This window comes from Gallinula chloropus (genome assembly GCF_964237585.1).
Source record: "Gallinula chloropus genome assembly, chromosome: 4".
Lineage (NCBI taxonomy): Eukaryota > Metazoa > Chordata > Aves > Gruiformes > Rallidae > Gallinula > Gallinula chloropus.
The window spans coordinates 36,505,691-36,533,153 of record NC_140088.1 but is presented as its reverse complement, the minus strand read 5'-3'; the positions used below and the strand labels follow the sequence as shown (position 1 = coordinate 36,533,153).

The 27,463-nt window shown below is 46.7% G+C and overlaps 1 protein-coding gene across 1 annotated transcript; it reads left to right on the top strand.

Annotated features, from left to right (window-relative positions):
- The first annotated feature begins 96 nt into the window (after positions 1-96).
- TSPAN18 (tetraspanin 18) lies at positions 97-26,510 on the top strand. Its single transcript, XM_084262682.1, has 8 exons — positions 97-190; positions 7,027-7,118; positions 7,235-7,429; positions 13,354-13,428; positions 20,161-20,259; positions 21,534-21,713; positions 24,148-24,231; positions 25,179-26,510. Exons 2-8 carry the CDS (start codon positions 7,056-7,058, stop codon positions 25,224-25,226), a joined length of 744 nt encoding a protein of 247 aa, XP_084118808.1. The 5' UTR covers positions 97-190; positions 7,027-7,055; the 3' UTR covers positions 25,227-26,510.
- The last annotated feature ends 953 nt before the right edge of the window (positions 26,511-27,463 follow it).

Below are 27,463 nucleotides of genomic sequence, written 5' to 3'. Positions count from 1 at the left end.
CTGAGTATATTCATCAGGATGGTGTGTTTTAATAAATAGTGTATTTAACATGATTGCATTTTATTGACTTCTGCAGTAATTGGTTATTTTTCTCTTACAGGACAAGTTTGGCTACAAAGAGATACATGGGACACACAGAAAATTAAGGACTAGGATAGGCACTGTGCTTCAAGTCCCAAGATTTGTGAAGGTGAGTCTTGTTTGTGGCTCTTTCTGCATGTCAGATGCTTTTTCTTTGTCTCTGTCAAGGCTGGGTAGGTGTAGCTATGGTATATGTAGGAGGGGGGTAAGAAAAATACAGTTCATCTGCCATTGGATCACCTCCAAGTTGTCTCCACTTTGGTCTCCTAATTAAACTGCCCCTATCTCTGTTCAACCTAGAAGAGCAGACTGTGTGGAAATAATACTGTTTTCTGGAAGGCACCACCTGTTATATAGGTTCTTTTAGCAGACACCACCACTTTGATGTAAAGGACTTGAATACCGCAGACAGATAGTGAACACAGAAATCCTCTTGGGAAAGGGGTACTCTGTGAAGTAAGGCAAAATATGCTGAGCCAGGTCTTTGTATTTGCAAGCCAAAGGGTGGCCTGCCATGTTTCTGGGGACAGAACACAACAGAACAATACCAGCTTGTGGTAGTCCTTCATGACTAGTGCAGCTCAGAGCTTCAGGGACATCTCTAGTGACATCTCAGCAGGGACAACCTCTAGAAACTGATGCACTGACTTGGAAGAGAATCTAGTCTGCATTTTCTAATTCCTTTAAAAGGCTGTCTGGCAGTGGTTCTGGAGAGCTTTAAACATGTCTTCTGCTTTTGCTTGATTGCAGTGTGCATTAGTATGACAGTGGGTGTGAGTTAGCACCATTTCCTTCTCCAGCTGTTGGCTAGTATTTTTTAGGAGGTACTGCAGAGCTGATTCTTAGGTTTTAAAGGAAGCAATGGATGGTTGGAATGGTGGGCAAGGAAAACATTTCATACAGTTCTTTTCAGTAGAGGGTTGGAGTGGTATGATATGGTCAGTGCAAGGATTGAGACAAGTGAAGATAAAGTGCTCCTGAGAGTTCTGATAGACTGGCACATCTGAAGGATGCTCTTGTTCCTTTTGTCACAAAGTAACTTGGACACACCTTGGGCAGATGTTCTGAAAAATCTTTTCCAAGGAGAGTGGTCAAACACTGGAAGACTGGGGAATCTCGATCCTTGGAGATATTCAAAACTTAACTAATGTGAGCCTGAGCAACCCGCTCTAACTTTGAAGTTGGATGAAACTTGGGAATTAGCCCAGACTGGAGGCAGTAGATGTTTGTACTCAACAACATCCAGAGGTCCTGTCCAACTAAGTTTTTCAGTGCTTCCATCTCCGAGGCAAAAGTAAAGGAGCGGCTTTCAATCCAGTGTGAAAGGGAGATGGGGGTAGTGGGAAATGTCTGTGGTAGCAAAGAGAAGCTTGGAAGCAGTTTTTGGGGTTGTGGTTGAGCTGCTGCCTTTAGATACGTGAAATTCAAGGTAGCTGCAAAGCATGAAAAAGCAAATGCCAGAAGGAAGGAAATAAATGGCTGCTGGAGAACAAGGAAAAAAAGCACTGCCTTGATAAACTAGACTTATCCCTAAATGTTTACAGCAGCTGGGGTATGTTTCCTGGCTACACTGCTGTGGATTCTTAGCCTCCCCATCATTTTGCAAGATAAAATTCATATTTGGGGGGGGAGGGAGAAGTGTAGAATAGTCTGCCCAAGAAAGAGAGGAACGTTTATAGCTACACTTCAGACAAAACCAAATGCATCTCATATGTCTCACAGGTCTGAGATGGGACAAGCCAGGGAAAGCATCTGTCAGCCGCTGTCTTCTCCAATTCTGACTGTTAATGTTTGCCTAGTGTAAGTGTCTCCTGTGGAGAAGAACTTAATCTGTCGCAAACTTGGGGCCTGGAGGAGGGGGGAAGATATTTTTAAAAGGTGGATTAAGACACATGTATTCAGATTTTATCACACTTGCACCAGCATGTGGTAGGAGTAACTTAGGGAATTTGACTTTTGTGTCTATGGCTTAAAAAGAAAAGTGAAGGAAAAAAGCAGCTCCATCGGTCAGGATTGTCCTTCCATGTCAGTTATTTTCTCCATGCAGCCTGTCATCAGGGACTTTAAGGTGCATTCAGCTAATTAGTAAGGCAGCAATTGGCACAAACAAATAATTAGATTATTTGTAAGTAACATTTTGCTTGCATTGTTTGTAAACAGCATTAGTTATGTACTCTTCAAAGTGCAGAGCACTACTGCATATATGAACTAGACAGTAATTTATATACGCTGGAGTGCGTAAGCTCTGGCATCACATAATCACAGACTCACTAGATTGGAAAAGACCTTTGAGATCATTGATTCCAACTATACCTGTCCTCTACTAAACCACACCCCTGGGCACCTCATCTACCCATCTTTTAAATGCATCCAGGGTTGGTGACACAGCCCCCTCCCTGGTCAGCCTGTTCCAATGCTCAATAACCTTTTCAATGAAGAACTTTTTCCTAATGTCTGATCTGACCCTGCCCTGGCACAGCTTGAGCCCATTCCTCCTCGTCCTATCACCTCTCACTTGTGTGAAGAGACCGTCGCCCACCTCTCTACACCCTCCTTTCAGGTAATTGTAGGTGGTGATAAGGTCTCCCCTCAGCATCCTCTTCTCCAAGAGGAAAAAGAAGAGGCATGAAACAGTTCTGAGTGATGTGCAAGAAGTCAGATCATGCATTTGGCCGATTCACTTGTGGAATCACAGAACCCCAAATGGTGGTCTTGCACATGCTGTTTGGGAATATGGGTACCCAGCAGAAACCGGAAAGGGTGTATTATGCTGGTATGTGCTCCAAGGGTGTATTATGCTGGTATAATGCTCCAAGCATTGAGTTTCAGCACTGAAACAGTCGCCCAGAGCTCCTGTTTCTCAGGTCGGGTCAGCATGTTGGCGTTGTTTGGGAGTTTGCATTGAGCAACTATGATGTGGAAGCTTTGACATGCTCTGTTCTTGGCTTTGCTGGCCCAGACCTTGCTGCTGACTTCCATTTACACATCCTGAGTTGAAGGACTTTTGGGATTTTTAAACCATATTTGGTATACTCGTGGCTTGAAGCTCAACACAATTAGTAGGGTTGCACTTTGTTGTTGCTTTGCTATTCAAAGCATGGTGAGTTTAGATAGCACCACTGCTGGGGACAATTTCTTACCCAAGAAAAGAAGGGGAACCTCACTTGTCAAAGCAGAGTATCCTGCCTTTTGTCTTTGTGCTGCTCCCAGGCTACTGTGACTGTGTGACCCTGCCAGTGAAGTGCTCAGGACCCGACCGCTCAACAGATTTAGAGCCTCCCATCCCTGCTCACACTTTAACATGCTGAGTGGATGCACGGGCAGGGGCAACGCAAGGAATCGTAGCTTAGGTTTGTCTTTGCAAAGAAAGGAGGCCTGTACTCAGCTTGTGTAAATCAGAGAGGTTCCTGGGGGGGCTGGTGCATCTTGCAGAGGAAGCGGACCCAGACATTGAAAACAAAGTAAGGCAGGAACGTGATCTATCAATGCTACAAAGCAGCAAGACAGCATTACCCTGGGAGTCGCTGCCTCTTGGGCCACAGGCAGTGTTTTTCATGCGGGTGCCTTTGCAGTGAGCTGAGTGTAGATGACGTGGAGTGGCAACAGCACAGTTAAACTGGTTTGCTTTTTACGACTTTTTCTTTCCTGAAGCTACTTTGATGTGGAGCATCTGGGTGGGTGCTCAAGGCAGCAGGACCTGAAAATTTCTCCGATAACTTTTAGGCTTTGGCTGATATGCTGAGATTTAGCCATCCTTTGTTTTCGCTGGAGCATAATCTTTTTTGTATGGTTGTCATGGTGTAACCCCAGTTGGTAACCAAGCACCACATGACCCCTCACTCAGTCCCCTGCTCCACAGTGGGATGGGGAGGGGCAAACGGGAAAGAAAAACAAAATCTTGTAGGTTGAGATAAATGCAGTTTAATAGGATAACAAAGGAATATAATAATAGTAATAACAACAACAGTAATAACAATAATGATATACTATTATAATATATTTTTGTACATAAGAAGCAAGTGATGCACAAATGCAATTGCTTACTACCTGTGGAGAAAAAAGCCTCAAAAACCCCGATCCCAGTTGGTTTCTAAGCAGTTCTATAGCTTCCCCAGTTATATCTAGCTTCCCCAGTTATATAGAGAGCGTGCTCTACACCACGCTGGTGCAGCCTCACCTTGAGGCAGTTTTGGGCCCCACAGTACAAGAGGGACATAAAAATATTGGACAGTGTCCAGAGGAGGGCAGTGAGGATGGTGAAGGGTCTGGAGGAGAAGCCTTAAGACGAGAGACTGAAATCCCTCAGTTTGTTCTGCCTAGAGAAAAGGAGACTTGAGGAGAGACCCATCATGGTCTATCGCTTCTTGACGAGAGGAAGCAAAGGGACAGGCTTTCTCTCTTTGGCAACCAGTGATAGAACCCAAGGGAACAGTATGAAGGGGAGGTTTAGGTTGGATATTAGGAAGAGGTTTTTTAATGGGAGGGTGGTTGGGCACTGGAACAGGCTCCCCAGGGAAGTGGTCACAGCACCCAGCTTGACGTAGTTAAAGAAGCATCTGGATGATGGACTCAGTCCCATGCTCTGACTTGGGTGGCCCTGTGTGGAGCCAGGAGTTGGACTTGATGATCCTTACTGTGTCCCTTCTAACTCAGGATGTTCTGTGAGTATATGATCTGGAATATCCCTCTGCCCAGCTTGAGTCAGCTGTCCTGGCAGTGTCCCCTCCCAGCCTCTTGTGCAGCCCCAGCCTACTTACTGGTGGCGTATGTGAGAAGCAGAAAAGGCCTTGACTCAGTGTAAGCACTGCTCAGCAATTACTAAAACATCCCTGTGTTGTCAACACTTTCACCAGCACAAGTCTAAACCATTGCCCCATAGTACAAGCTACTATGAAGAAAGTTACCTCTGTCCCAGCCAAAGCCAGCAGAGAGGTGATGGGAGCATCTGAGTGCCACTAGTTGTCTGTGCTTTCATATCCCTCTGTACTCTAGTGTCCAAGCTCATTCAGTAGCACTGAAAGTTCACCATTCCCATGAAACTGAAGAATTTCCTTCCCAGCTCCTTAACCATCTGGACTTCAAGATCTCTTTTCTTTGTGAGATTTGCAGATGTGGCTTCAGGCATTGTCAGGAAGCTGTGGGTGTCTCCTCCAGGTCCATATCAGTTTAGTGCCCCACTCCCGTCTCCTGCAGTTTGTTGTCTTGGCTTTGAGTCTCTCTGGGTAGAACAGCTGTGTATCAGAGGTGTAAGAAGATAAACTTTGTGAAGGAAAACACTGCCTTGTTCTCAGGTTCGGATTCAAGTTTGTTTTTCTCCAGGTGAGGTGGGCTGTAAGACTGGCTTCATAGATCTTCTTGGGATTCCTTTATCAAAGGGGAGGTTCCCTTGGTGCTACCCAGCCAGCACCAATGGGCTGCTGTCCTCCCTCAGGCGCATGAAGGTGCAAAGGGAAAGCAGCTGTGTATCTGTATGAGCTTCTGCGTTGCACCATTTATGTCTCTGCCTGTTTTGTCACCAGGAGGGACCTGGTTTGATTCATCAAACCAAGTCAAAGTAGTGCAGCAAACGCACACTGTATGATAAAAATCTGGCTCTTATCTCAGGCAGCCTCTTGCTCTGCATGCCGTGGGTTTTCTCAGCATTGTGGCTAAAGAAGAGCAGTTCCCGTGGTCACTGGGGAAAGTGCCCCATGAAGCTCTATAACACTCCTAAATTTTGTGGATTAGCAAAAAAACAACAAAGGAGTGAAAGAAAGTTTTGTTCCTGGTCTGGTTAAAACCATGGATAATTCCTGGATTTTCTTTTCAGTGAACGTGAGGTATTTTACTGATGTAGCCTCTCATTGGGTGCAGGTCTGTTTAGGGAAAGAGATGGGCTAAGAAACGTGTGGGCTTTGGGAAGGCTTCTCTAGGGAGCTAAGCAAACCTGTGTCTTTGTGTTTGCATATGGATGCATCCGTCTGCGCACGGTGCCATGACTGCATTATCTTCAGTTTCAGTGAAAGTTGTACTATTTTTCTGTATTTATTTGTCCCTCTAGGGTACTTGGTGGTAGAATTGTGCATTGGGAGACACAGTCACTCCATTAGAAAGCCAGAGGAAACTTTCTGCCAGCTAAGCCTCACCTGGTCAGGCTTTAGAGCTGCTCTCCCAGTAGAATTACTGCTCTAGGCAGTCTGTTGCCTAATTCAGATACAGAGTTTCAAAACATTTTTTTCTTGGTCTTAAAAGCTTACCAGTGTTGATCCATGGGCTCTGATTGCAAAAGACCTGTGCAGGGTGGGGTGTAGAGCACCAGGACTTCATGGGAACAGTAACATTCCATGCTCCATGACCAGCAGGTGTTGGTCCCCAGGCTCAGTAACTGTGTGAAGACATCCTTCTCATGTCCTCCCATGTTCACACACTGCACTCATTCCCAGCTCACCTCCTCCAAATGTCTACAAGCTTCCCAGAAAATGTTGTCCTTGTTTGCGTAGCATTTGTTCCATAGAGGAAGTTTGTATGGAGCTAACTGTCCCAAATGCTTTCTTGTGAGTCTTTCAGATGGGCATAGCTTCTTCTGGTGCGTGTACTGATATGACCCTTTTTGGCATGAAATAGGCGGATACGTTCAGTGCTTCATATACTTGACAGGCTTTAGGACTGGGGAAGAAAAAATCTGCATGTGCAGAGGGATATTTTCCCCCAGCATCTCACTCTGCAAGCAAAAGTAGAGCTTTTCTGTACTGCAACCTTCCTCTTCACATCTGCGTTCACCTTTAGACTTGGGACAATGCAAAGGGACATAGCAGCAGTCACTTTCTCTTACTAGCCTGTGCTATGTTGCCTTGCTCAGGTAAGAAATGAGCTCTTCTGTATAATGAATTCTGTGGGATCTTGGAATAGGATTGTGTCACCCCAGTAAAAAAATGAGTGTGCTAAGGAAGTGCTGGTGTTTTGCAGGAAGGATTGGATCAAGGAGCCTGAAGACCATGGAGGGAGACTGTCTAAGCTGCATGAAGTACCTGATGTTTCTTTTCAATTTCTTTATATTTGTAAGTGTCTAGAATCCATTTTTTCTCTCCTGAATCTTCCTGTTTCCAGCAGCCTGCTACCCCCCAGCAGGATAGGCTATAATCTCCCTCTCTTTCCTCTCCTTGTGCCACAACAGCTGGGAGGAGCGTGCCTGCTGGGAGTTGGGATCTGGGTCATTGTGGATCCCACAGGTTTTCGAGAGATAGTGGCTGCCAACCCTCTTCTCTTCACGGGAGCATACATCATGCTGGCTATGGGAGCGATGCTCTTTCTCCTGGGTTTCCTCGGCTGCTGCGGTGCCATTCGTGAGAACAAATGCCTCCTGCTTTTTGTAAGTGTCCTTGCTCTTTCTTTGTCTTTTGGTGCTTCCCAAGAAGGTAGGTGATGCTGTGATAAGTGCCCCAATGGGTGTCTGTTGTTGTAGCAATCATTTCCTTAAATAATAAAGATGCTTGGGCTGCATTTGCCTACAGCTGGAAATACAGAGAACTCACTGTCCCTGTATACCAGATTTGGGCCCAGAGAGTAAGGAGCCTGGGAGTGCGTTTTGACCTTGTTAAGATTTGTTTCAAAATGGTCCTATTTGCTTACTTGGGTTTGTGGGGGTTTTTAAACTTTTATAAAGTGACCAAAACCAGGCCTCTCTTGGCCACCCAAAACCCACTGCTCTGCTTGCGGGTTCGCTCCTCGGTGCTCCCCAGCAAAGCAACTGTGTAATGGAGCCCCCCTGACCAGCAGAAATGCCCAGCTCAGATCTGCATGGTGGCCCACCATTGCAGCTCTCAGTAGCTGGTCGCTCCCTTGCACAGCATACTCTGCTCCTGAAATAAACCAGATTTGTTATCTTTGGGCAAATTTTCCCCAACTTTCCCCATAATGATAGAGTTAATAGGATTCTATTATTTCAGCCTGTGTGGTCACCAAGTACTGTTTACAAAGAGCTAGCCTCTAAAGTAAGTCGATTTTGATCTCTGCCATAAGTTCTGATACCGCAGTGTTTCCAGCCATTAAATCTTCCTGGAAGGCATTGCCAGTTACATATTGATAGACAAAGATCATTAGTTTTGTTTTTCATTTCTGTCAAATGCAACCTTTTGTTTCTCCATCTGGGTCCGTTTGGGGCTTTAGGATTTTTTTTTTTTCTTTTTTTTTTAAATCTCGATCTCACTAGGCTTGTGTCTAACTTTAAGCAGAACAGGAAAGTCCTCTTTCTCCAATGCAAAACTCTTTTCTTCTAGAGATGAGCATGGCTTCACTGAGATAAACTGTCTGTAGTGCTTTGATAGCCTACCTCTTGAATTCATAACCTCCAAAGGAGAACCCTTTTCTGGAAGCCATCGTGGATTTAATTTCTGGTGACTTACCTCAGAAGTGAGTCAGAAAACCAAATGTATCACCTGTGAAGTCATGGAGATCTGCCCAGAGGAACATAATGACATGCAATGAGCCTGAGGTTACTTCAAAGCCTGTCTTTGCCAGAATAAAAAAACTAAATATCAGGTTTAATGAGAAGTATTGATTGCAAATGAATGGGAGAGTAATATTTTCACTTTGGACTGTGCTGATGTGGAGATTGGAGACCTGGCTGGAGGGAGTCCTGGTCTGTGCTCTTTCCTGATTTAAGATCACAGTGTTACATCTCAATTTGAATGTTCCTCCTGGTGTTTTGACTCCAGTGCAGTCAAATTTGTGGTTATTACTTTTCTGACTCTTAGGGATAGTTCTAAGACCTGCTGCTTTATTTATTTACTTTTATTACTGTTTTATACTTGCAATGTGACAAATATATGGGCTGGAAGTAATGCCCTACACTGGGAGAAGCTCTATCAGTAATTACTGGATGAGGACTTAGTGTTCTACTTTGATTCAAGGCCAGGTTGGATGGGGCTTTGGCCAGCCTGGTCTAGTGGAAGGTGTCCCTGCAGAAACTAGATGATCTTTGAGGTCACTTCCAACCCAAATTGGTCTGTGGTTTTATGGGAGTAAGTTTTAGGCATTGAAAAGGTAAATCATATATTAGAGACAGACTGGGAACCCCTTTCAAAATCGAGAGTGTTAGGCTTGCGGGGAGGTACTTGGTACTTGGGGAGAAGTTGCTAGATCAAATCAAGTCTACTTACAAAGTTGTTAAAGAATTAATGAGCCAGAGAGCTGCTTGAGTGAGATTTCAGTGTGATGCGTAATGTATATTTGAAGCTTTCAGCCCAAATGTAAACAGAAGATAGAAAGGACAAGACAGGTGCACAAAGGCATGTTCTCTGTGTTTGCAGAGACTTTTATTTTTCATTAAGCTGCTTGTACATCACTGTGGATCCTAACATGTGGCATTAAGCAGAAGGCTGTGAAGTGTTTCTAGATTTTCCAGCATTTGACTTGGCTCACAAAAAAAGAACAAATGTTGGCCTCCAAATCAGATATTGAACCAACTTCTGAATTTTCCCAAAGATCCTCTGGCTGCAAAAGAACACCATAAAAATCAGCATCCGGAGTGCTGTTGGGCATAGAACAGTGCAGCACAGGACTGAATTGAGCATTGCAACAAGAACGGTCCATGTTAGCTTCATTTGGCTGAGTTTTGAGTGCAGATGTCCTGTTTTGCTCTCTTGTAAAATGGATACAGTAGTCCCTTCTCAGCATGAAAATGTGGTCCCTTGGGTTAGATGCAGTTGCTGCTCTTTTTGGAGGTGAGATGTGAAAAACATTGATTTGTGGAAATTTCTTGCAAACCTGTAACCAATCAACAAGATCCGAGGCAGGATTTTTGACCAACATGCGAGACCCCACTCCTCAGGATGTTCTCCTGGGGTGTGGGGGGTACCCGTGTTCAAGTGTTTGGTCTCAAGCATGAATTTAAATGTGAGCCTGCTGTGTCACATGCATTAACCAGTTGGCTGTTTAATGCTCTCATATATCAGTAATCAATTTAATTTTGGGAGGCAAAACAACTTGGACTCTCCTTAAAAGCCGAATGAGAGGAAGTTCTGAAACACTGATGATCCATCTTCTTTTTTCTCATCAGCCCTAATGGCTGCCCATGTTTTTTCTACGGCAGCTGTTACAAATCTGTAGTGCAGACTGCACAATGTAGATGTAAATCAGGTTGGGAATGATAATGAAGCTTATCAGAGAGAACCTGGGAACGACTGCTTCCACTTCTGCACAGACCTGTGCTGGAGCTTGGGTGAACGGGTGTCTCCTAGTAATCAGTAAATGAAATGCAATTAGCAGGGTGATGGGATTAATCACTTGATCACCACCTTAGACCTCTTAGTGACTATGCCGAGATCCCTTGATGGATGATGATGTGAATTTGCAAAGTACGATTCATTCTCATCACTTGTTCTTTGCCCTCCTGTGGTGAAATGAAAAACAAAACAGTCTCTGAGCAGGGGAAAAAATAAAAAGCAGCCACACAGAAAACTCCAGCAGTAAGAATAAATTATAGAGTTAACTAGTTCAGCAAAATCAAGCAACAGCTTTCTGTTAGCAGCTAACACCCCTGCTCATCTGACTCCTCTTGACCTGTCATTTCAACCCAGGCTCCTTTCCTTTTGTTTCCTCTGCAGAAGACAAATGGGACAGGGTGGTGTGTGCACTTTTCCAGTGGGGGAAAAAAAAAAAATCCCTTACTGCTCTGATAACTGGGAACAAAACAACATTTTGCCATTCCAAGCAGGTAGTTTGAATTTGCTCTCCATTACCAAAATGCATGGTGCACAGCATTTGAGACACTGTTTATAAATCATTCCTTGGGGATTACAATAGTACTTCTGGCCCCATCTGCCTGCCTTCTGTTTCGGAAAGACTTTCAATAACCTTCTCACACACAGAAAAACATCCAGACTTCTCTTGTATTTATTTCCACTTGTTGCTTTAGCCTCTCTAGCTGGTAAGATGTACCACATGTTTAGTACTCTCCATGTGATGTAGTCTCACTGGGCTCTCCATTCATTCCCATTTTTCTCAACATGGTGCCAAAATCTGAGTTCGTTTCTAAATGGCTGCTCGATTTTGTAAAATCATCTTTGAGCCAGTAGGCTAATTCTTGGGATCCTTGAATTTTGGAAGAGCTGACTCTCAAGTGGTGATACCTCTTTATGGCTGTAAGAACAAATAAAAAAGTAGCCATCTGGTTAAGACTTACAGAACCTTAGTGCACCTTGGCACTTTGCCTGTGACATCAGGCTATGTGGTGTGGTTGACATGCTGGAGGGAAGGGATTCCATCCAGAGGGACCTTGAGAGGCTTGAGAGGTGGGTTATACCATGCAAACCGCATGGTTTCAACAAGGCCAAGTGCAAGGTCCTGCAGCACGTGGGTCAGCACAGTCCCAAGCACAACCACAGGCTGGGTGGAGAATGGATTGAGGGCAGGCCTGAGGAGGACTTGGGAGTGTTGATTGATGTAAAGCTAAATGTGAGGAGGGCCACAAAGATGATCAGAGGGCTGGAGCACCTCTCCTGAGAGGACAAGCTAAGACAGCTGGGTGTTGTTCACCCTGGAGAAGAGAAGGCTTCAGGGAGACCTTATTGCAGCCTTTCCAAAACCTAAAGGGGACCAAAAGGAAAGAGGGAGACAGACTGTTTGTCAGGGAATGTAGTGATAGGACACGGGGTGATGGGTTTAAACTAAAAGAGAGCGGATTTAGGTTAGACATTAGGAAGAAATTCTTCCCTGTGAGGGTGATAAGACACTGGCACAGGTTGCCCAGAGCAGCTGTGGCTTCCCCCTCCCTGGCAATGTTTGAGGCCGGTTTGGATGGGACTTTGGTCAAAATGCTCTGATGGAGGGTGTCCCTGCTCATGGCAGGGGGGTTGGAACTAGATGATCTTTGAGGTCCCTTCCAACCCAAACCAGTCTGCGATTCCCCAAGCGCCCACTATTTTGTCTCCAAGATTGGAAATGCCATTTCAGGAGAAAGTGTGAGCCTGGCAACTTTCTGCTGTTCCTATAAGAGTTCTGCAGCACCAACATTTGTTGTTTTAAGGATGTTAGAGGGCACATCCACTTCAACACTCTTGCCCTCTCTACTTGAGCTTTACCTCTAGCTGAGTACCAGCTTTCTGTGCCACCTCCGTGCAGGAGGGTCTGAGGTGGGAGTTCCCATGTTCATCCCGGGCAGGAAATGTTCCACAGTACCCGAGTGCTCTGGTTAGACAATGCCCTAGAAACAGCACCCTTGCAACAAGATGTCGGTCACTCTGGAGGTGAAACCTCTTAAGTGCATCTGATTCACTTCTGTGGGGTGGGCTTCAGAGGTGTGATGAATCACTCAGGCTTGGTAACAACCCAGAAACAAGATGCCTTTAGTAAGACTGAAGACCAGGCTTTTAGACTGAAGCAGCAGAAGGTTGCAAGCACAACAGTTCCAGCTTAAATTGACCAACCATGTGCAACTCTACTTTCACTTCGTTTCCCTAGATTTTTGATGACGTAAGTGTAATGGTTGTACTCCAAACTTTGTGCCTAGTTCTCTTTTGCTACCACTCAGTCTGATGTCTATTGCTTTCTGTCCAGTTTGCAGTGTGCCCTTATTTTAAGAATATGAGTATCCCACTTTGGATGCTATACAAGACATGGATGATACTTGCATAATAAAATTAAAGTAGTGATTGTGTGTTACCAACCTTCTATAGAGGTTCTGCATGGTTAACACTTAACTCAGCGTAACTCCATTGTGCGGAGGGGGGTATTAACCAAGGCTAATGATATCCTGAAATGCGGAATACTCTGAAGAAAGTCCATTTTTGGTCATAGGTATAAATATTTGAATATATGTCCCCCTACCTCCTTCCATGCAAAATGAGCCATGATCATATTACAGTAAGATTGTTTATGTTGTGATGAGGGGGTGGGTGTGCACGTGTGGGTGTATCAGGACAGTTTAACCCTCTGAGAGCCATATAACCCTGCATGAGCATCTAAACAAATCATACATTTTTTTCGATCAAAGTAGTCTTCACTGTTGTAACCTGGTGCAGATCTGAGTCCTGTGGCCTTATTCCCTTTTCCTCATTAGAACCAGGCAAAAGCAATGCAAGCTCCCATGTCCTGTGGTGTGGTCAGAGCAGGGCTGTGTCTATTCCAGGTTACTGTCTCACAGGTTTTATTAATCCTCAGGGAAAACCCAGTTTCCTCAGTTATTTTTTCCATCTCATTGGTGACTAGAAATCTCCCGTGTGTTCCTATTGCCTATTGCACGCACCTAATGATGTGTTGTGTTTGGGTTTTGTTTTTTCCTCTTCTCTCTTCCAGTTCTTCATGTTCATTTTGTTAATCTTCCTGGCGGAGCTTTCAGCTGCAATCCTGGCTTTTATCTTCAGGGAAAACGTAAGTATCCGATGGCAGGCAAACTCTGAACCCCAGTGGGATGGTACCCAGGTGGAGCACAGGGATAGATGGGGGCCGGTTTGTTTGTAGGGCGACTGTTTGTTTCAAATACCAACTAACCTGCTTCGTTACTCCCCTCGGTCTGCAGAGCTGCCAGCAAGCCAGGGAATGCTAACTGACCTGGTGTGTGCAGGGTGGGTGGCTTAGGTTCTTAGGAGATAAACACCAGGGAACTGCTTAAATCCTGACATTTTTAGAGTCTTCCTGATTCTTTGGCAGCCAAACCAGCTGCACATTCCATCAGATAGAAGTTTTATAGTGAAGTCACACTAAGGCTAAAAGCAACTCTTCTCTTTTCACATACAGCACTTGTTTAATATTTATTAGCAGTGAAGCCTTCTGTTTTCCCAGCAGAGCCAATGCTTGTTCTGCAACGCAACAGCTCTCTTGTGCAGCTTCTAATCGTATTCCTTCTTGAATGTTCATGTCCTGGCGTGCACCAGATTCCTCTCGATGCTGCTTGCAACGTATCCTTCCTGACTGGCCCTGAGCAAGTCTCCCCATGTCCCATTTTGATTCCCATCAGTAGATCCCTTGCGTATCGCCCTCTGTAATTTCTGGTCCTTGCCTCCACAGCTTCACATGATACAGCCTTTTTCTCCTCTGCTGCTATGCCTATTATTATATGGCCATCATCCCTTGCCTACACTAGTAGTAAGCTTTTACTACACTAGTAGTAAGCACAGTCCCATTTGTTTTCTTAACCAGCAAAGGTTTGTGCAATTCTTTCAGGCAGGGAAGAGCCCAACTCAACTAGGTCCATTGTTCCCGAGTCAGCCCATCTTTGAAATACAACTCTGAATGACAGCTGTGGAAAAAACTTTGGTTCATAGAAGTGGTCACTAGTGATTGTTAGTATTTATTTTATTTGGCCTCTGCCAGGAGGAGAAGCATACAGCACGTCCCATGCACTGCACGTGACAGGAATGTGACAGGAGTACAGAAGAGCCATGCATAATGATGGTTTTCTTGAGCAGGGATATCATTTTATTTGTATAAAAAGATTGTGATAAGCAAAGGATGAGGGCTTAGGAAGCTCACAGCAAGACAGTGGAGTATTTGTACTGAGGGACAGTCTTGAGGTGAGGTAGTGAGAGGAATTTTTTTCTCCTTTGTAAGCTGGAGGTCTTTTGTCTTTGCCTCAGTTCTGAAGGCAGTGAGGAAGGGACAGCACTCTGAACATAGAGTGGGTCTGCCATTCCAGCTTCGGCTTTGAGACCATGTCCTCATGGGAACAGCTACCACTCAGTAAATATGGGGCAGGATCTGGTGTGTTCTGGTCATTGCAGCTCTGCGCTAGGAGTGTTTATAGAACTCCTTTTGTTCGGCTCAAGCATCAGACCACACACGTAGAAGCTGCCCTGAAAATCCAGGTACAAGCTTTGTGGCAGAGGGAGAATGCAGTGCCTGGTCAGCAGGGGCTGGGTAAGCTGACAGCTCCCACCTCCCACCTTCCCTGTGGGAAATTGGTAAAAGGTACAAGGAACTAGCCAGGCTCACTGCAAGCCCTGTGTGCAGGTGACTGAAGGGCTGGCTGTCTCCTCTTCCCTCAGTCACAAGGAGCCTGCAGTGCCTTGCTTCTGGGCAAAGCATCCATACTTCATGGTCCCTGGAAGCCATGGGACATGTGAGGAGATGTTACCCTGCCAGATAAGGTCGCTATGGTTATTCTAGGCTTTTGTGGCATCTGGTGGTGTTTTGTGAGATAAAACTTGAAGGGGAACAAGCCTCTATCTTTCTTGAGCTTGTCTCCTTGTTTGCATCACCAGCTTCCCACTCTGTCAGAATGACTGACAGGAGGGGCTTAAATGGGAAGACATGAAGAGCATCAGATTCCAGCATAGCTGGAGATGGCTCTTTGCAGAACTTAAACCCAGTCTGCAAATCCTTGTGGTTTGTTCTCTCCTCGGTTTTCTTCTTAAAAAAAGATGCTTCTTTTGCTGTTATATTTGCTATATATTTTGGTGGCAGCTCCTCTGTCTTGGGAACTGCTTGTGGCTAACTCTGCTGTCCTCTTTGGGTTAGGGGGAGACTAGATGGCTGGACAGGATGTCTGTGGGGACAAGTGTGATCTTTCAGTGACCCTGCATCAGGAAGAATTCTTCACAGTAGCAATTTAAAGTCAGGTTCAGATGTGTTTTTCCCTACGGAACGAGTTACTTTCAAGGTGTGCGGTGGTAAATGCACATTTAGGCAACATAGATTGCTTGGAAGCTTACCAAGTGGCTTCCTGTGATGGCCATTGCACCAGTCCACATGGCTGTGGCCTCCCTTGGTGTATTAAATGAGACAAAGGAGAAAGATAACGCTCTGTTTGCTTTCCAGATAACGTTCAGTGCAACTTTCTCTTGCACAGTGTTTCACATCCAAACTAGCTCCCAAACACGCAACAGAGTTAAATTATTAATAGCTGAGGGAGTGAAAGAAATTAAGAGACAAAAATAAGGGAGGAAAAAATGATGTTTTCTATTGAGATTTGACATGAGAGAACAAGTCAGTGAAGCAGAGTGTGGTGGTTGGGTTAGTGCAAGTGGTGTAAGGCACCGTGATCTGGAAGTCCAGCTGCAGCCCCAAAGAACAGCTTAAAAGCAGTCTCTGAAGAGGAAGGCTGTTGCTAATCAGCTGTGGGAGTACTACAGTTTCTTCTACTTCGTAAAGGAGGTTTGGGAGGGTGTAGAACCCTTTGTCATCTAGAAGATCCCCCCTGCCCCCCATAAAATAACGCCTTCCCTGAACAGTGGAGAGAGGCTGTGAAAGAGAGATTTGACTTATGTACAGGAATTGCTCTTTGTATGCTTTTCAGAGGCCTGGATGGGAAAATCCCTGGAGGGATATCTGACTCCTGGTGAATTGTCATGGCAAGCAAGAATGCAGGGTGGTAGGAACAGATGTGTCCAGTGGAAGGGCTCTGGATGGAATCAGGGTGTTTGGATTTTTAGCCCTGGTTCTGACAATAGACAAGCTGCTTGGGTCCCTGATGCCTCTGATTCCTCAGGCAGAAGGCAAAAACTAAGAACCATGAACCATCCATCCCTCAGTCAAGCAGCTGGAGGCCTCTTGAATGGAAGGCACTGTGGAAGTGACCTTACCCACAGCACAAGCACTGTACTGTGTCAGAAACATCAGGATACTCCAGGCAAATGCAGACAGACAGTAATCATGGAATCATCAAGGTTGGAAAAGACCTCCAAGATCAAGTCCAACCATCAGCCATTAACCACCAAAACTAGTAAACCATCCTCTGAATCACCTCTTCTACTTGTTTCTTGAACATCCCTAGGGATGGTGACTCCACCACCTTCCTGTGCAGCCTGTTCCAATGCTTCACCACTCTTTTGGTGAAGAAATTGTTCCTAATCTCCAATCTAAACCTCCCCTGGCACGACATGAGACCATCTCCTCTTGTTCTATCGCTAGTCACTAGGGAGAAGAGTCCAGCACCCGCCTCACTACACCCTCCTTCCAGGTAGCTGCGGAGAGCAATCAGGTCTCCCCTCAGCCTCCTTTTCTCCAGGCTGAACAGCCCCACCTCCCACCCCAGACCTCTTTTCCAAGCAGGCACCAGGAAGCCAGCTTCTTGCACACCATTCAGTATTCTTGAACAATGTGCTGCATGAGAAGGTTGTGACCTTCCTGGCCAGTGTCAGCACCTGTGCTGTGCAGACATGCCCTCTTCTTTTCATATGTCCCCTTCATATGGCTGCAGTAATTACAGCCACACTATTTTATTTGAGTGTTTTTTGAATCAGCGTGACCCATCCCTGGAGGTGTTCAAGGCCAGGGTGGATAGGGCCCTGGGCAGCCTTGTGTAGATCCAGGCTTGGAGGTTGGTGGCCCTGCCTGTGGCAGGGAGGTTGGAACTGTATGATCCTTGGGATCCCTTCAAACCCAGACCAGTCTGTGATCCATTCTATGATTCTATGATTCATTCTGTGATGATTCTGTGACAAAAAAGTCCTACTCCATTTGCTGGGGATCTGGGTAGGACTGTCTTACAGACTGCTATGCTCCTTTGTCAGCAAGTTTTTAAAGGAAGATGCTTTTTTTCATTTTAACATTTTTCTGAACTTCACATGCTCAGGGCAAACTGTTTAAAGAGCAACAAAATGGAATCAGTTATTTTCCTGGCAAACTTACCCTCCCAGCACTAGGCTTTGTTTTAGGCCAAGTCTCGTAAAGATCACACACTAACTCTGAACAATTTCCTTTGGGGTTGCTGCTGTCAAAGTCAAGGTTTCGCTTTATATTTAAATGACTCCCTTGTTTTAGACCCCACCAAAGGCAATTGGCTGGGATTATTACCAACCTTAATACCAGTTTCAAAGTCCACTCTTCAGAAGCATTAAAAAATGTGTGGCTGTCTCTGCAGGGTAGGGTGCTGCATGGACAAAATACACAGAGAAAAGGAAGGCAAGGAGAACATTGAGGACGTGTCAGCATCTTAACCTGACCTTCCCTCAGTGCACCAAGTTCCTAGAGGAAAAGGCCATGTCCTCTGGTATTTGAATATTCAGAAACAAAAAAAATGAGTTAATATCTTGCTCGTAGAAGTGGTTTATGAATTCAGTGGCATATCTAATTAAAAGGTACCAAGGTTGAACTACCAGCACCTTTAATTCTTTGTGACAAAGTTTTACCCACAATTGATTTAGTCATTACATCTGGCCTTAATTTTGTATTTGTAAACCAAAAGTGAATATTAAAGTGGCTTTCAGGGGTCTTTCAAAGAGTCACCTCAGTCTTCTCCTCCTTTTTCTTTCTTGAATTTCATAGTACAGTTACAAAGGAAGCAAAGAATTTTGCACTTGCGCCTCTGTGCCCACCCGTAACATCTCAGACATGCATATGCCTGCGTGTGATATTTCACCTTGCATGTCAAGAACCTGAAACCAACACGTAGCAGTGTGTGTTACTGCACCTGCAGTGCTGGGTGAACAACAGAAAAAAGAAAGGAGGAGGGCTCTTTTTCAGCCACCTTAATTCATGATCCTGCACGTAGGCAGTCAGCGGAGCAATGCTGTATTCAGCCGAATCCAACCCCCTTCACTGAGGCTTTGCAGTGTCGGGGAGGTTTTGCCTGTGTGGATCACAAATCACAAGGTATTTCAGAGAAGGGACCACACAAGTCAAGATGCCTTGGGAACCTGAAAGGGGGTTCCTTGAAGTTTTCATCCCGAAGTGATAGAAAGGCAGGAAGATTGAATCAGAGTGTTCATTTTAACCAGGCCATTAACTTTGCGTATCTGCTGGTCCTCCAGAGAGTCATCCTAAGTAAATGTAATTTCAAGGAGCCTAACTTTCTGAGAAAACTCAGAGCCAAAAATGTTAGTTAGATTTATTTTCTATTTTACTGTAAATATAAATGGGAGTAAATTAAATTCCATTCGTTTCTGTTGTTGACCTTAGGAAAAAAAATGTTTAAAGCATCTAAATGCTGGGAATATATATTCCTCTTCCTGTGTGGGTTAGTTTAGGTAATCTAAACCCCTGTCAGGAAAATGGCCTTTTTTTCTGAGTCATAACATGACTTGAAAATTTCATATTCGTTACCTTTTTTTTTTTTTACTTCCTTTTCATTCCCAGAAAAATTTCATATTAAGGCCTCATTCTGCTTTCTCACTCATGGAAGTAAATTCAGAGCAGTTCTCCTGTCGTTAGTAGGAATTCTGACTTGTTTGAAATGAGAAGTGAGGGGGAAATCATGCTTTAATTGCAGACCTTGTGAAGCGTAGTAAGCTGCTGTTTGGGTGTGGATTTGAAGGTCTTCCTAAAACCTGTTGTAGTCCTGTTTCAACTTAGGCAGCGCTTTCAAACAGCACTGAGAATGTAGAGAAGCAACCAACCTGTCAGCGTAAACATTATCTTACAAGTATAGATGTAATCCATTCCCTGGTTTTTAACGAACAGCAGTTTTATTCAACAGGTACCATTCCCTTTGGATATAGTTATGAGTCAGCCAGTGGCTTTTCCCATGTTTCTCCTCGTGAGGCCCCAGCTGGAGTACTGTGTCCAGATCTGGGCGCCCTGATACAAGAAAGATGTGGAACTGTTGGAGAGGGTTCAGAGGAGGGCCTCGAAGATGATCAGAGGGCTGGAGCACCTCCCCTATGAAGAAAGGCTGAGGGAGCTGGGCTTGTTCAGCCTAGAGAAGAGAAGGCTGTGTGGGGGCCTCATTGCAGCCTTCCAGTACCTGAAGGAAGCAGAGAAACAGGAGGGGAATTTGCTTGTTAAAGGGCAGACGCTGGCAAGACAAGGGGGATGGAGTGAAGCGGAAGGAGGGAAGGTTTAGATTAGATATTAGGGGGAAGTTCTTTACAGAGGGAGTGGTGAGGTGTGGGAACGAGCTGCCTAAAGAGGTGGTGGGTGCCCCATCCCTGGGGGTGTTCAAGGTCAGGTTGGATGGGGCCCTGGGCAACCTTGTCTAGATCATGCCTGGAGGTTGGTGGCCCTGCCTGTGGCACGGGGGTTGGAACTGTGTGATACTTGGGGTCCCTTCCAACCCAGATCATTCTGGAATTCTATGATTCCTCTGAGATTTGCCCCCTCCCAAAAAAAAAAAAAAAATCCAAACCAGCTGAATAAGGCCCAGCATTCACAGGAGGGAGCTTTGGGAAATGAGTGGGAGGGGTGTTGGCAGCTGCCATTACATTTCCACCTGTCTGTGCCTTCCAGCTGACCAGAGAGTTTTTCACCAAGGAGCTGAAGAAGCATTACCTGAGGAACAATGACACGGACGTCTTCTCTTCCACCTGGAACTCCGTTATGATCACAGTAAGTCAGGCCATGCTGATCTGGTGTGGTCCGCGGTCAGCAGCCATCAACTCAGCCAGTGCCACCAGCTCACCGAGGGTCAGCCTGCATCAACCATCCTGTAAAGCGTAGCACAAGGGTTGCTGGAGGTGGTGGGAGAGGGATGAGAATTCAGCTGGCAGACAGTCTTTCTTAAAGTAGAGCTGCCAAAGCATGAAGTCTGATGCAGTCACTGGGAGCGTCTCAGGATGTGCTTTGCCAAAGCCTGAGGCATTTGATGGAACTGGGTACCCCCCCCCGGCTTTCAGATGTTGGGCACAGGAAACTCTGGAGCTGCCTGCAGCCTAGTATCACTGCATTGTCCCTGGACCTTCCCTCTTGGAGGCTGTTTCAGAACTGTTGCCAGCCACCAGCAGCCCAAACCTGGTGCTAACTAATGGCTTTTTGTTAGTTCTTGTGAAATGGGTTGGTAGGTGGCAGATTAGGCAGGGGTGCACCTAATGGTCTGTTTGTGGTGTACGCATACTGGCTGTCAAAATTGACTTTGGTGTTACAGTCATAATCAGGCAGGTTAAAGGTCGACTGTCATTGGAACTGGAGTTATGATCTACCACAAGAACCTCTCTCTGTGTGTCTGTGTGTCTGGACGTACACGCATGTGAATTTAGTGCTCAGGACAGCCCAAAGGGTCTCTCTTTTTCAGAAGTGAAGAGCAGGATGTCAGGCTTTGCAGATGAAAAGTCAATTTTAATCTTAAAAGAAAAAGATGATTGCTGCCCTTCATGCTGATTCAGGACTTTAATAAAGACATTTCCTTTTGCTGACTGAAAAGAGAGAGAGTTAGAGAATGACTTGAATCCCTAAAAAGGACCTGATTCGAATCCTAAAAAGGAGCTTACTTGAATCACTGATCAGCAGCAATCCTGGCCATTAGCTATGGGGAGAATGGGCAGTTGGAAGCCTGTGTTGTACTGCTGGCACCCTCACAGACTTGCTGGATGACCTCAAGCAAGTCATCCTGGGTGTGCTCCAAATCCCTGTGCGGTTCATGGCGATATTCCCAGTGGTACCTTAGAGCTCACAGTATGATGTGGGAACAGTGGGACTTTATAGAAAGGCTTTGATGAAACAAAAACTCCAAGGTACAGGCACAACTTGGAACAGTTGATTTGTCTCTGCTTTGACTAAAGCTTTGATCCCTATAAGAATAGGTCTTTGGTAGATTTCTCGTATTTGCTTTCAGGGCAAAGTGTCAACTCTGCCTTCCTTTCTTCTCTGTGCCTCCTTCTCCCTAGTTTGCCTGCTGTGGAGTGAATGGACCAGAAGACTTTGAAGCTGTCCCTCACCTTCCACCTTACTCTTTGGAAAAGGCGACGCCGGAGGCTTGTTGCCAGCGAGAGCTCCAGAGTCGGGACGGGATGATTGTCAACAAGGAAGCTTGCCTCACAGGTGACGAGAAGTTTCAGAACCGACAGGTGAGGGAGGCTGAATGCCAGGAAAAGGAGTGTCACAGCAGGCAGAGAGATGGTTGGGGTGGTCATGTGTAGCCATTCTGACTGACTCACACCCTAACTGTACTTGTGCTGACAGCTTTTGGAGTCATGGCATATGTCTGATTTTGCAAATCCCCTTTCGTTGTGTGTACTGCTACATCTGTGTTGTTTCAGCAGAAACATTAAGGTTGTTTTTTTTCAAGGGATTGATAGATGGGCTGGAAATTTACTGTGTTTCTGAAGGTTAATGTTATCTCTGAACAGCTAATTTGCAAGCCAGCACAGGTCAGCAAGGATGGGATGGAGTTGACTCTCACTGGCTGTAGTAGTGGCTTCACTGTAGTTCACAAAGAGTCCTCATCAACAGCATAAGCAACCAAGAGATCAAGGGTTAAACAGCCACAGAAAACTATGTCCATACCAGGGAAGTGTTGGAAACCTGCATTTCTCTGCCCTTTTACTCTTTGCAGTCAAAAAAGGGTATTTCTTTTGCTAGGGCTCTCACCTTGGCAATTTTTACCAGTACTAGACAGGAACAAGACGGTTCAGCATAATGTCATTGCCACTGCTACTACAGTCTTGTTTCATCACACTGTCACCAGGATGTGAAGTTTCGGGAACTTCCTAGCAGAGTTCCTGGCCGTATTCACCTCAGCATTAATAAGCCAGCTGAGCTCAGTGCTGTCCGTATGCACAAGCCTCCTTTGCTCTCCAGACTAAGCAGTCGTCCTCTTTTCAGCACTTGATAGCAGATTGTGAAAGAGGGTAAAGGAGCTTGGAAGCAGCGTGCAAGCTGTTTCTTGCCTGGCAGCTGGAAATTGTTGGCAGAGGTGCTCTGGGTGAGAGATCATAGCAGACAGCACCATACTGCTTCTGCCAAGGTCTGATTGCTGTGAATAGATGGGGGAAAGGGAGAGGAGAGAGATGACAAACAGTGGGGAGGGAAAGAGAAACGCATTTTGCGAAGGAGGGTTAAAGCAGGTAACAGATTTAGCTTGCCCCAAGTGATGGTGCTGAGGCCTGTGAGGAGGGAAGGTTTCCTGTGAGCCCTTGTCACCAGTGTTGGTGGGAGAAGCCATGTGCACAGCGAGGCACTGCTGTAAAAAGGGAGAGACACTCTCAGAGCAACTGATGGCTGCATTCCTGGAGCAAGGTCAGGGCCTTGGGACTCCATGCTGGTAGGACAGTGCTGGTCACACATGTGCTCATCTCTGTATGTAGCCAGCTGGGAGGGGCATGCTGGCAATTGGGTTAGGGGTGGAGCTCTGGCAAGCATCCAGATGTTTTTGTGCTGGGCTGTATGCTTTTCCCTGAAAATCACGCTGAAACATGGCCAGGACAGAGCTGCTGCTGAGTGGTCTCATATTGACAAGAGCACAGTTTTAACAGCTCGGTTGCTGGCCCAGTGGTCTGCACTGCCTGGGTCTGCCTCATGAAGGAGACCCCTCCGTGGCCTCCCACCGTCTCCAGTGATCATGTCTCGCTCCCAGTGAGCATGGACACCAGTATGGAACTGCTGTGCTGTCTTTGCAGCTCAGACTTTTTATTTTGGGGTGCAAGGATAAAGTCAGGTGGCAGAAACGTCCCAGCAGTATGAATTGGGTTAAACGTGTGTGGGGTAGTATATGCTCAGTGGGGAGGAGAGCTCCTTTTCCCATTGGACAAACTCCAATCTCCTTTTCTTTTTACATGTGATCTATTTATGGAAATTGGCTGGTGGGTTGGAATTGTAGGTTGGGAGAAGCGGTGATTTCCAGAAACATCCTGAAACCTTTACAGAAGATGTGCCTGCTGTTAGTTGTATGAGCAGTAGCAAGTAACATCAAAGGTGACAGTGGCTGTGCTGTGTGAGCGAAAGGATTGCTGTAGTGCTTGTGGCCCCGAGTTCTTCATGAAATTAATGCTCCAATAGCCAACAGATCAGATGTTTGTCCTCACTCCTTTGGGTGGAGGCACAGCAAAATGGTCCTGGGGTGTGAAAGAGCTGCTGGCTGTGAGAAAGGATTCAAGAATGTCCTGTCTGGGCTTTAAATAAATTGTCCTTACCCCTAGGCAGCACGGCCTGTTTGTCATCTGTCTGCCCTGAGGGTTTTTTCCTCTGTGCATAGTCCTTGCACCTTGCAGGAGCCTCTCCCGTGCTGTTCCTTCCTGCCCTGCAAGGAGACAGAGTTTCTTGCCGCCAGTGAAGGGCTGTGGGCATGAAACACTCTGGTCCCACTACAGCAAAACCTTCCCCTCCCTGGCACTGTCCTGTGGGTCTCTGTCCCCTGTGCTGTGGGGATGGGTAAGGAGGTGAGAGGAAGCTGTGCTTGGTGGTGCCTGGATCAGAGAACTCCTCTTGTCCTGTGAGGACTGTGCTGTTACAACAACGCAGCGTGCTGCCCAGCTGTGCCTCACCACCTTTTGTCCTCCTTAGGGCTGCTACTCCGTGATCCTGAACTCCTTCGAGACCTACGTGTACCTTGCAGGAGCCCTGGCCATCGGAGTGCTGGCCATTGAGGTACTCACTGTGGGGTGACTGAAAGAGAAGCAGGGGGCGGTGGGTGTCCAGCGGCGAGGCTGGGAAGGGGGAAGGTACTTCTGCAGAGTGCCAGCAGGTTGTCAACCTGGGGTTTTAATTGCCTAGCGAGAGCTGGGGGCTCGGTCCTTGGCCACGAAAGGCGGGGAGATGCCGGGTGCCGCAAGCCTGCAGTGCCGCCTCGTGTCGGGCTCTCCGCAGAGCTCGCACCCGGCCTCCCTGGCCAGAGAGAGGTTTTGGGGACCCAGACCGGTCACCTGCCCCAGGGACATGCAGTCTCTGCCCTCGCTGCCGCAGCACCCCAGCAAGCTGACAAACCTGTCGCTTGGTTAATGCGTTCAAACTGTGCCTTTGCTTTAAAACCTGACACTGGCCTGGCTCCGGAGCATCCCTTATCCAGCACTAGTGTCTGGCTTCTCAGTGATGCTTCTGAGGGGATGGGCTTCCACCAGACACAACCTTAGCCTAAAAGTGATGTCCCTGCAGCATTTCTGGGGGAAGGATGGGTACTTTCCTAAGTGTACCGTCTTGTGCAAAGAGGGAGCTGGGCAAAGCCCCAGCAGTCCCCATGAAGGCCCTGCTGTGCCTGCCCCTGGGGGCAGTGGGAATAGTGTGCAGGGCAGGGATCCTGGAGCCTGCTGCCCTGCAACCACAAGTACAACCAGGCTGCTGCTGTAGCTGAAAACAGTTTGAGGGACAGGGGAAGGAGAGGAGGGATCACCTTCAGGAAAAAAAGCAAAAGTTTTGCCAGGCACAGCCTCCCCTGGGTGGTGGGAAGGGTCCTGTTGCTGTGCTGCTGGCTGCTGGGCAGGAGGGAGTGACGGGAGGGGCTTTGTCAATGTTTGGGAAGATGCATCTGACTCTTGGTTCTCTGCTTTGTTTTTACCCTCTCCTTCCCCCTCACCCTGTCCCTGTCCCCACCTTCCCAGCTGTTTGCCATGATCTTTGCCATGTGTCTCTTTCGAGGGATCCAGTAAGAGGTGGCCTGCGCACCACCATGTTCCCCCACATACTCAGAAGAAAGAAGGACAACCAGAAGAAACAAAACCTGAAAACACCCAAAAAACTTTATTTTTTTTTAACAAAATGGGGTAGGGAGGAAAAAAAAAAGAAAAAAAAAAAAAGAGGGTTGTAATATATGAATGACCAAAAGGATTGTACTTCAGGGGCTGGAACTTTGAGGTGATGTGCACTACACTGTACGCCGGACCCTTGCCCAGAGCCACCCGCAGCAGCTGTGGAGCAGGAGCTGATTGCACTAGAGACAGATGGAGCCGGTGGGGGGGAGCAGGAGGACAAACAGCTCTGGCTGCAAGGCTGTGCCTACTGCTCGCAATGTGTTGGACAGCAAAGGACTGGAGAACAGCCAAGCAGGGGCTGGGTAACAGGGGCACCAGCCTGGCCAAAGTCCGTGACTGTCCAGGCAGGTTTGAAACAAGCAGCGAGTGGTGGCTCATCACAGATGTAGGGTGTCGTTCACACCATTCTGGCTTTGATGCCCAGCAACAGAATGACAACACACGTTCTTCAGTGGAAGCTGTGCCCCAGTCACCTGGAGCTTGTCAGAGAAGTCAGGCGCTTCAGTGAGGCTGACTTTTTTCTGGAGCTCCAAGCAGGGGTAACCTGGTCTCACTTGGCGACGGGACTCACCTAAGGCTGGCTGTTGGTCAAGAGTTTGGTGCCTACCTTTCTGTTTCTACTAGGATTTACTGGTCCTTATGAAAAACAAAGAGAACAATTTTTTTTTCCATTCTGCATTCCCATCTCCTGGGAAAAATAATGGCTCTGGTCAAGAATTGTTGATACTGCTGCCTTTCTGAGCAGGGGAGGAAATAATGTTTAGATCCTGCCAGCCTTCGCCTTTCTCTTCATATTTGCAAGGAAATGGTTTGTAGTGCTGTTAGCATAAATATTTGCAGTGCTTTTCAGCCTGAGTGTTTGCTACATGCTTTTCAGCCCTGAGTGTAGTTCCAGGCATGGTGCTGGATGGAGGAGGCCAAGGTTTGTCAGACGCTCCCATGCTGTTTGCCTGAAACAGTCTTGTGGTGTCACTTCTACCCAGAGGATTCCCCCCAAGATCCTCATGGGCTCATGACAAAAGCATCAAGTCAGAATTGTTTTTTTTAGTCTGCATGCTAGGCGAGAACGCTTGCTCCCTCAAGATAGCCTGACATTTAACTGATGCATCATCTGCTTCATCATCTGGAGAAGTGAGCTGGAGAAAGGCCTGGGACTGGACCTTCACTGGAGATGGAGATGGAACTGGCAGGCTTTAGGAGCACCCCCGTGTGCAGTCGCCCCGTGCCTGCCCCTGCTTCAGCAGCCACAGCTGTTGACCCAGGCCCATCACTGGTTTCTCTCCTCTGGAAGCCTCAACCCCGGTTGCCTTAATGGTTCACCCAGTCACTCCCGGACCCCGAACTCATTGTGGGTGGACAGGAGGGGCTGCGGTTTCTTGTTCAGTTTCGGTCTTTTTACAGATTTTATAGGCTCAGGTTATGGAGTGCTTTTACACAAGCTTGAACCAGCCCCTCTGGGAGCTGTAAGCGCTGGCAAGGAAGGGGAGGGCGCAGAAGCAGCAGCGAGGAGCAGAGCAGTGACCCTGTGCCTGGGTTTGGCAGCAGCGGCAGGTACGCTTGGCCTGGCTGTTGCCTCACACCACTGGGGCTGCGTCCCTTCAGTTCTCTCAGGGGGAACTGTACAGACTATGGGGATGGAGGAAGAGCAGCAGGGAGACTGGTCCCCAACAGACAACAATCCAGGTGGAAGAATCGGGATGCTAAGAACAGGAAGGAGGCATTAGAGCCTTTTCAAGCTTTGTTTGAGAGCCACAGTTTGCTGCGAGACGGCCCAGGCAGGTAGAGCTGCAGCCCCCCCGTGCTGCAGTCAGCATATTCCAGGAACAGAATAGGAGGCCAGGGCTGCTAAGTGGCCTCAGATGTTGCATTAAACCTCATGGAAAGCTTTTCTGAACTATTTCCCTCCGGATCTGCTTTTAATGAGGCATTTTAGCATTAAATTCTGGTCTGTTGTTTAATGAAGGAAAACGATTTTGCTAGCCAAAAAACCAGCAGGATTTGTATCCAACAGCAGGTGCTGCACTTAAGATAGGGAAAATCTGTTGCATCTACTCCTCTTTCAGGGACCAGGCTGAGCAGAAGGCGAGCCTTTATCTGTTCTGCTTCTGCCACAGGAGCCCGTGTCAGTGACTCTG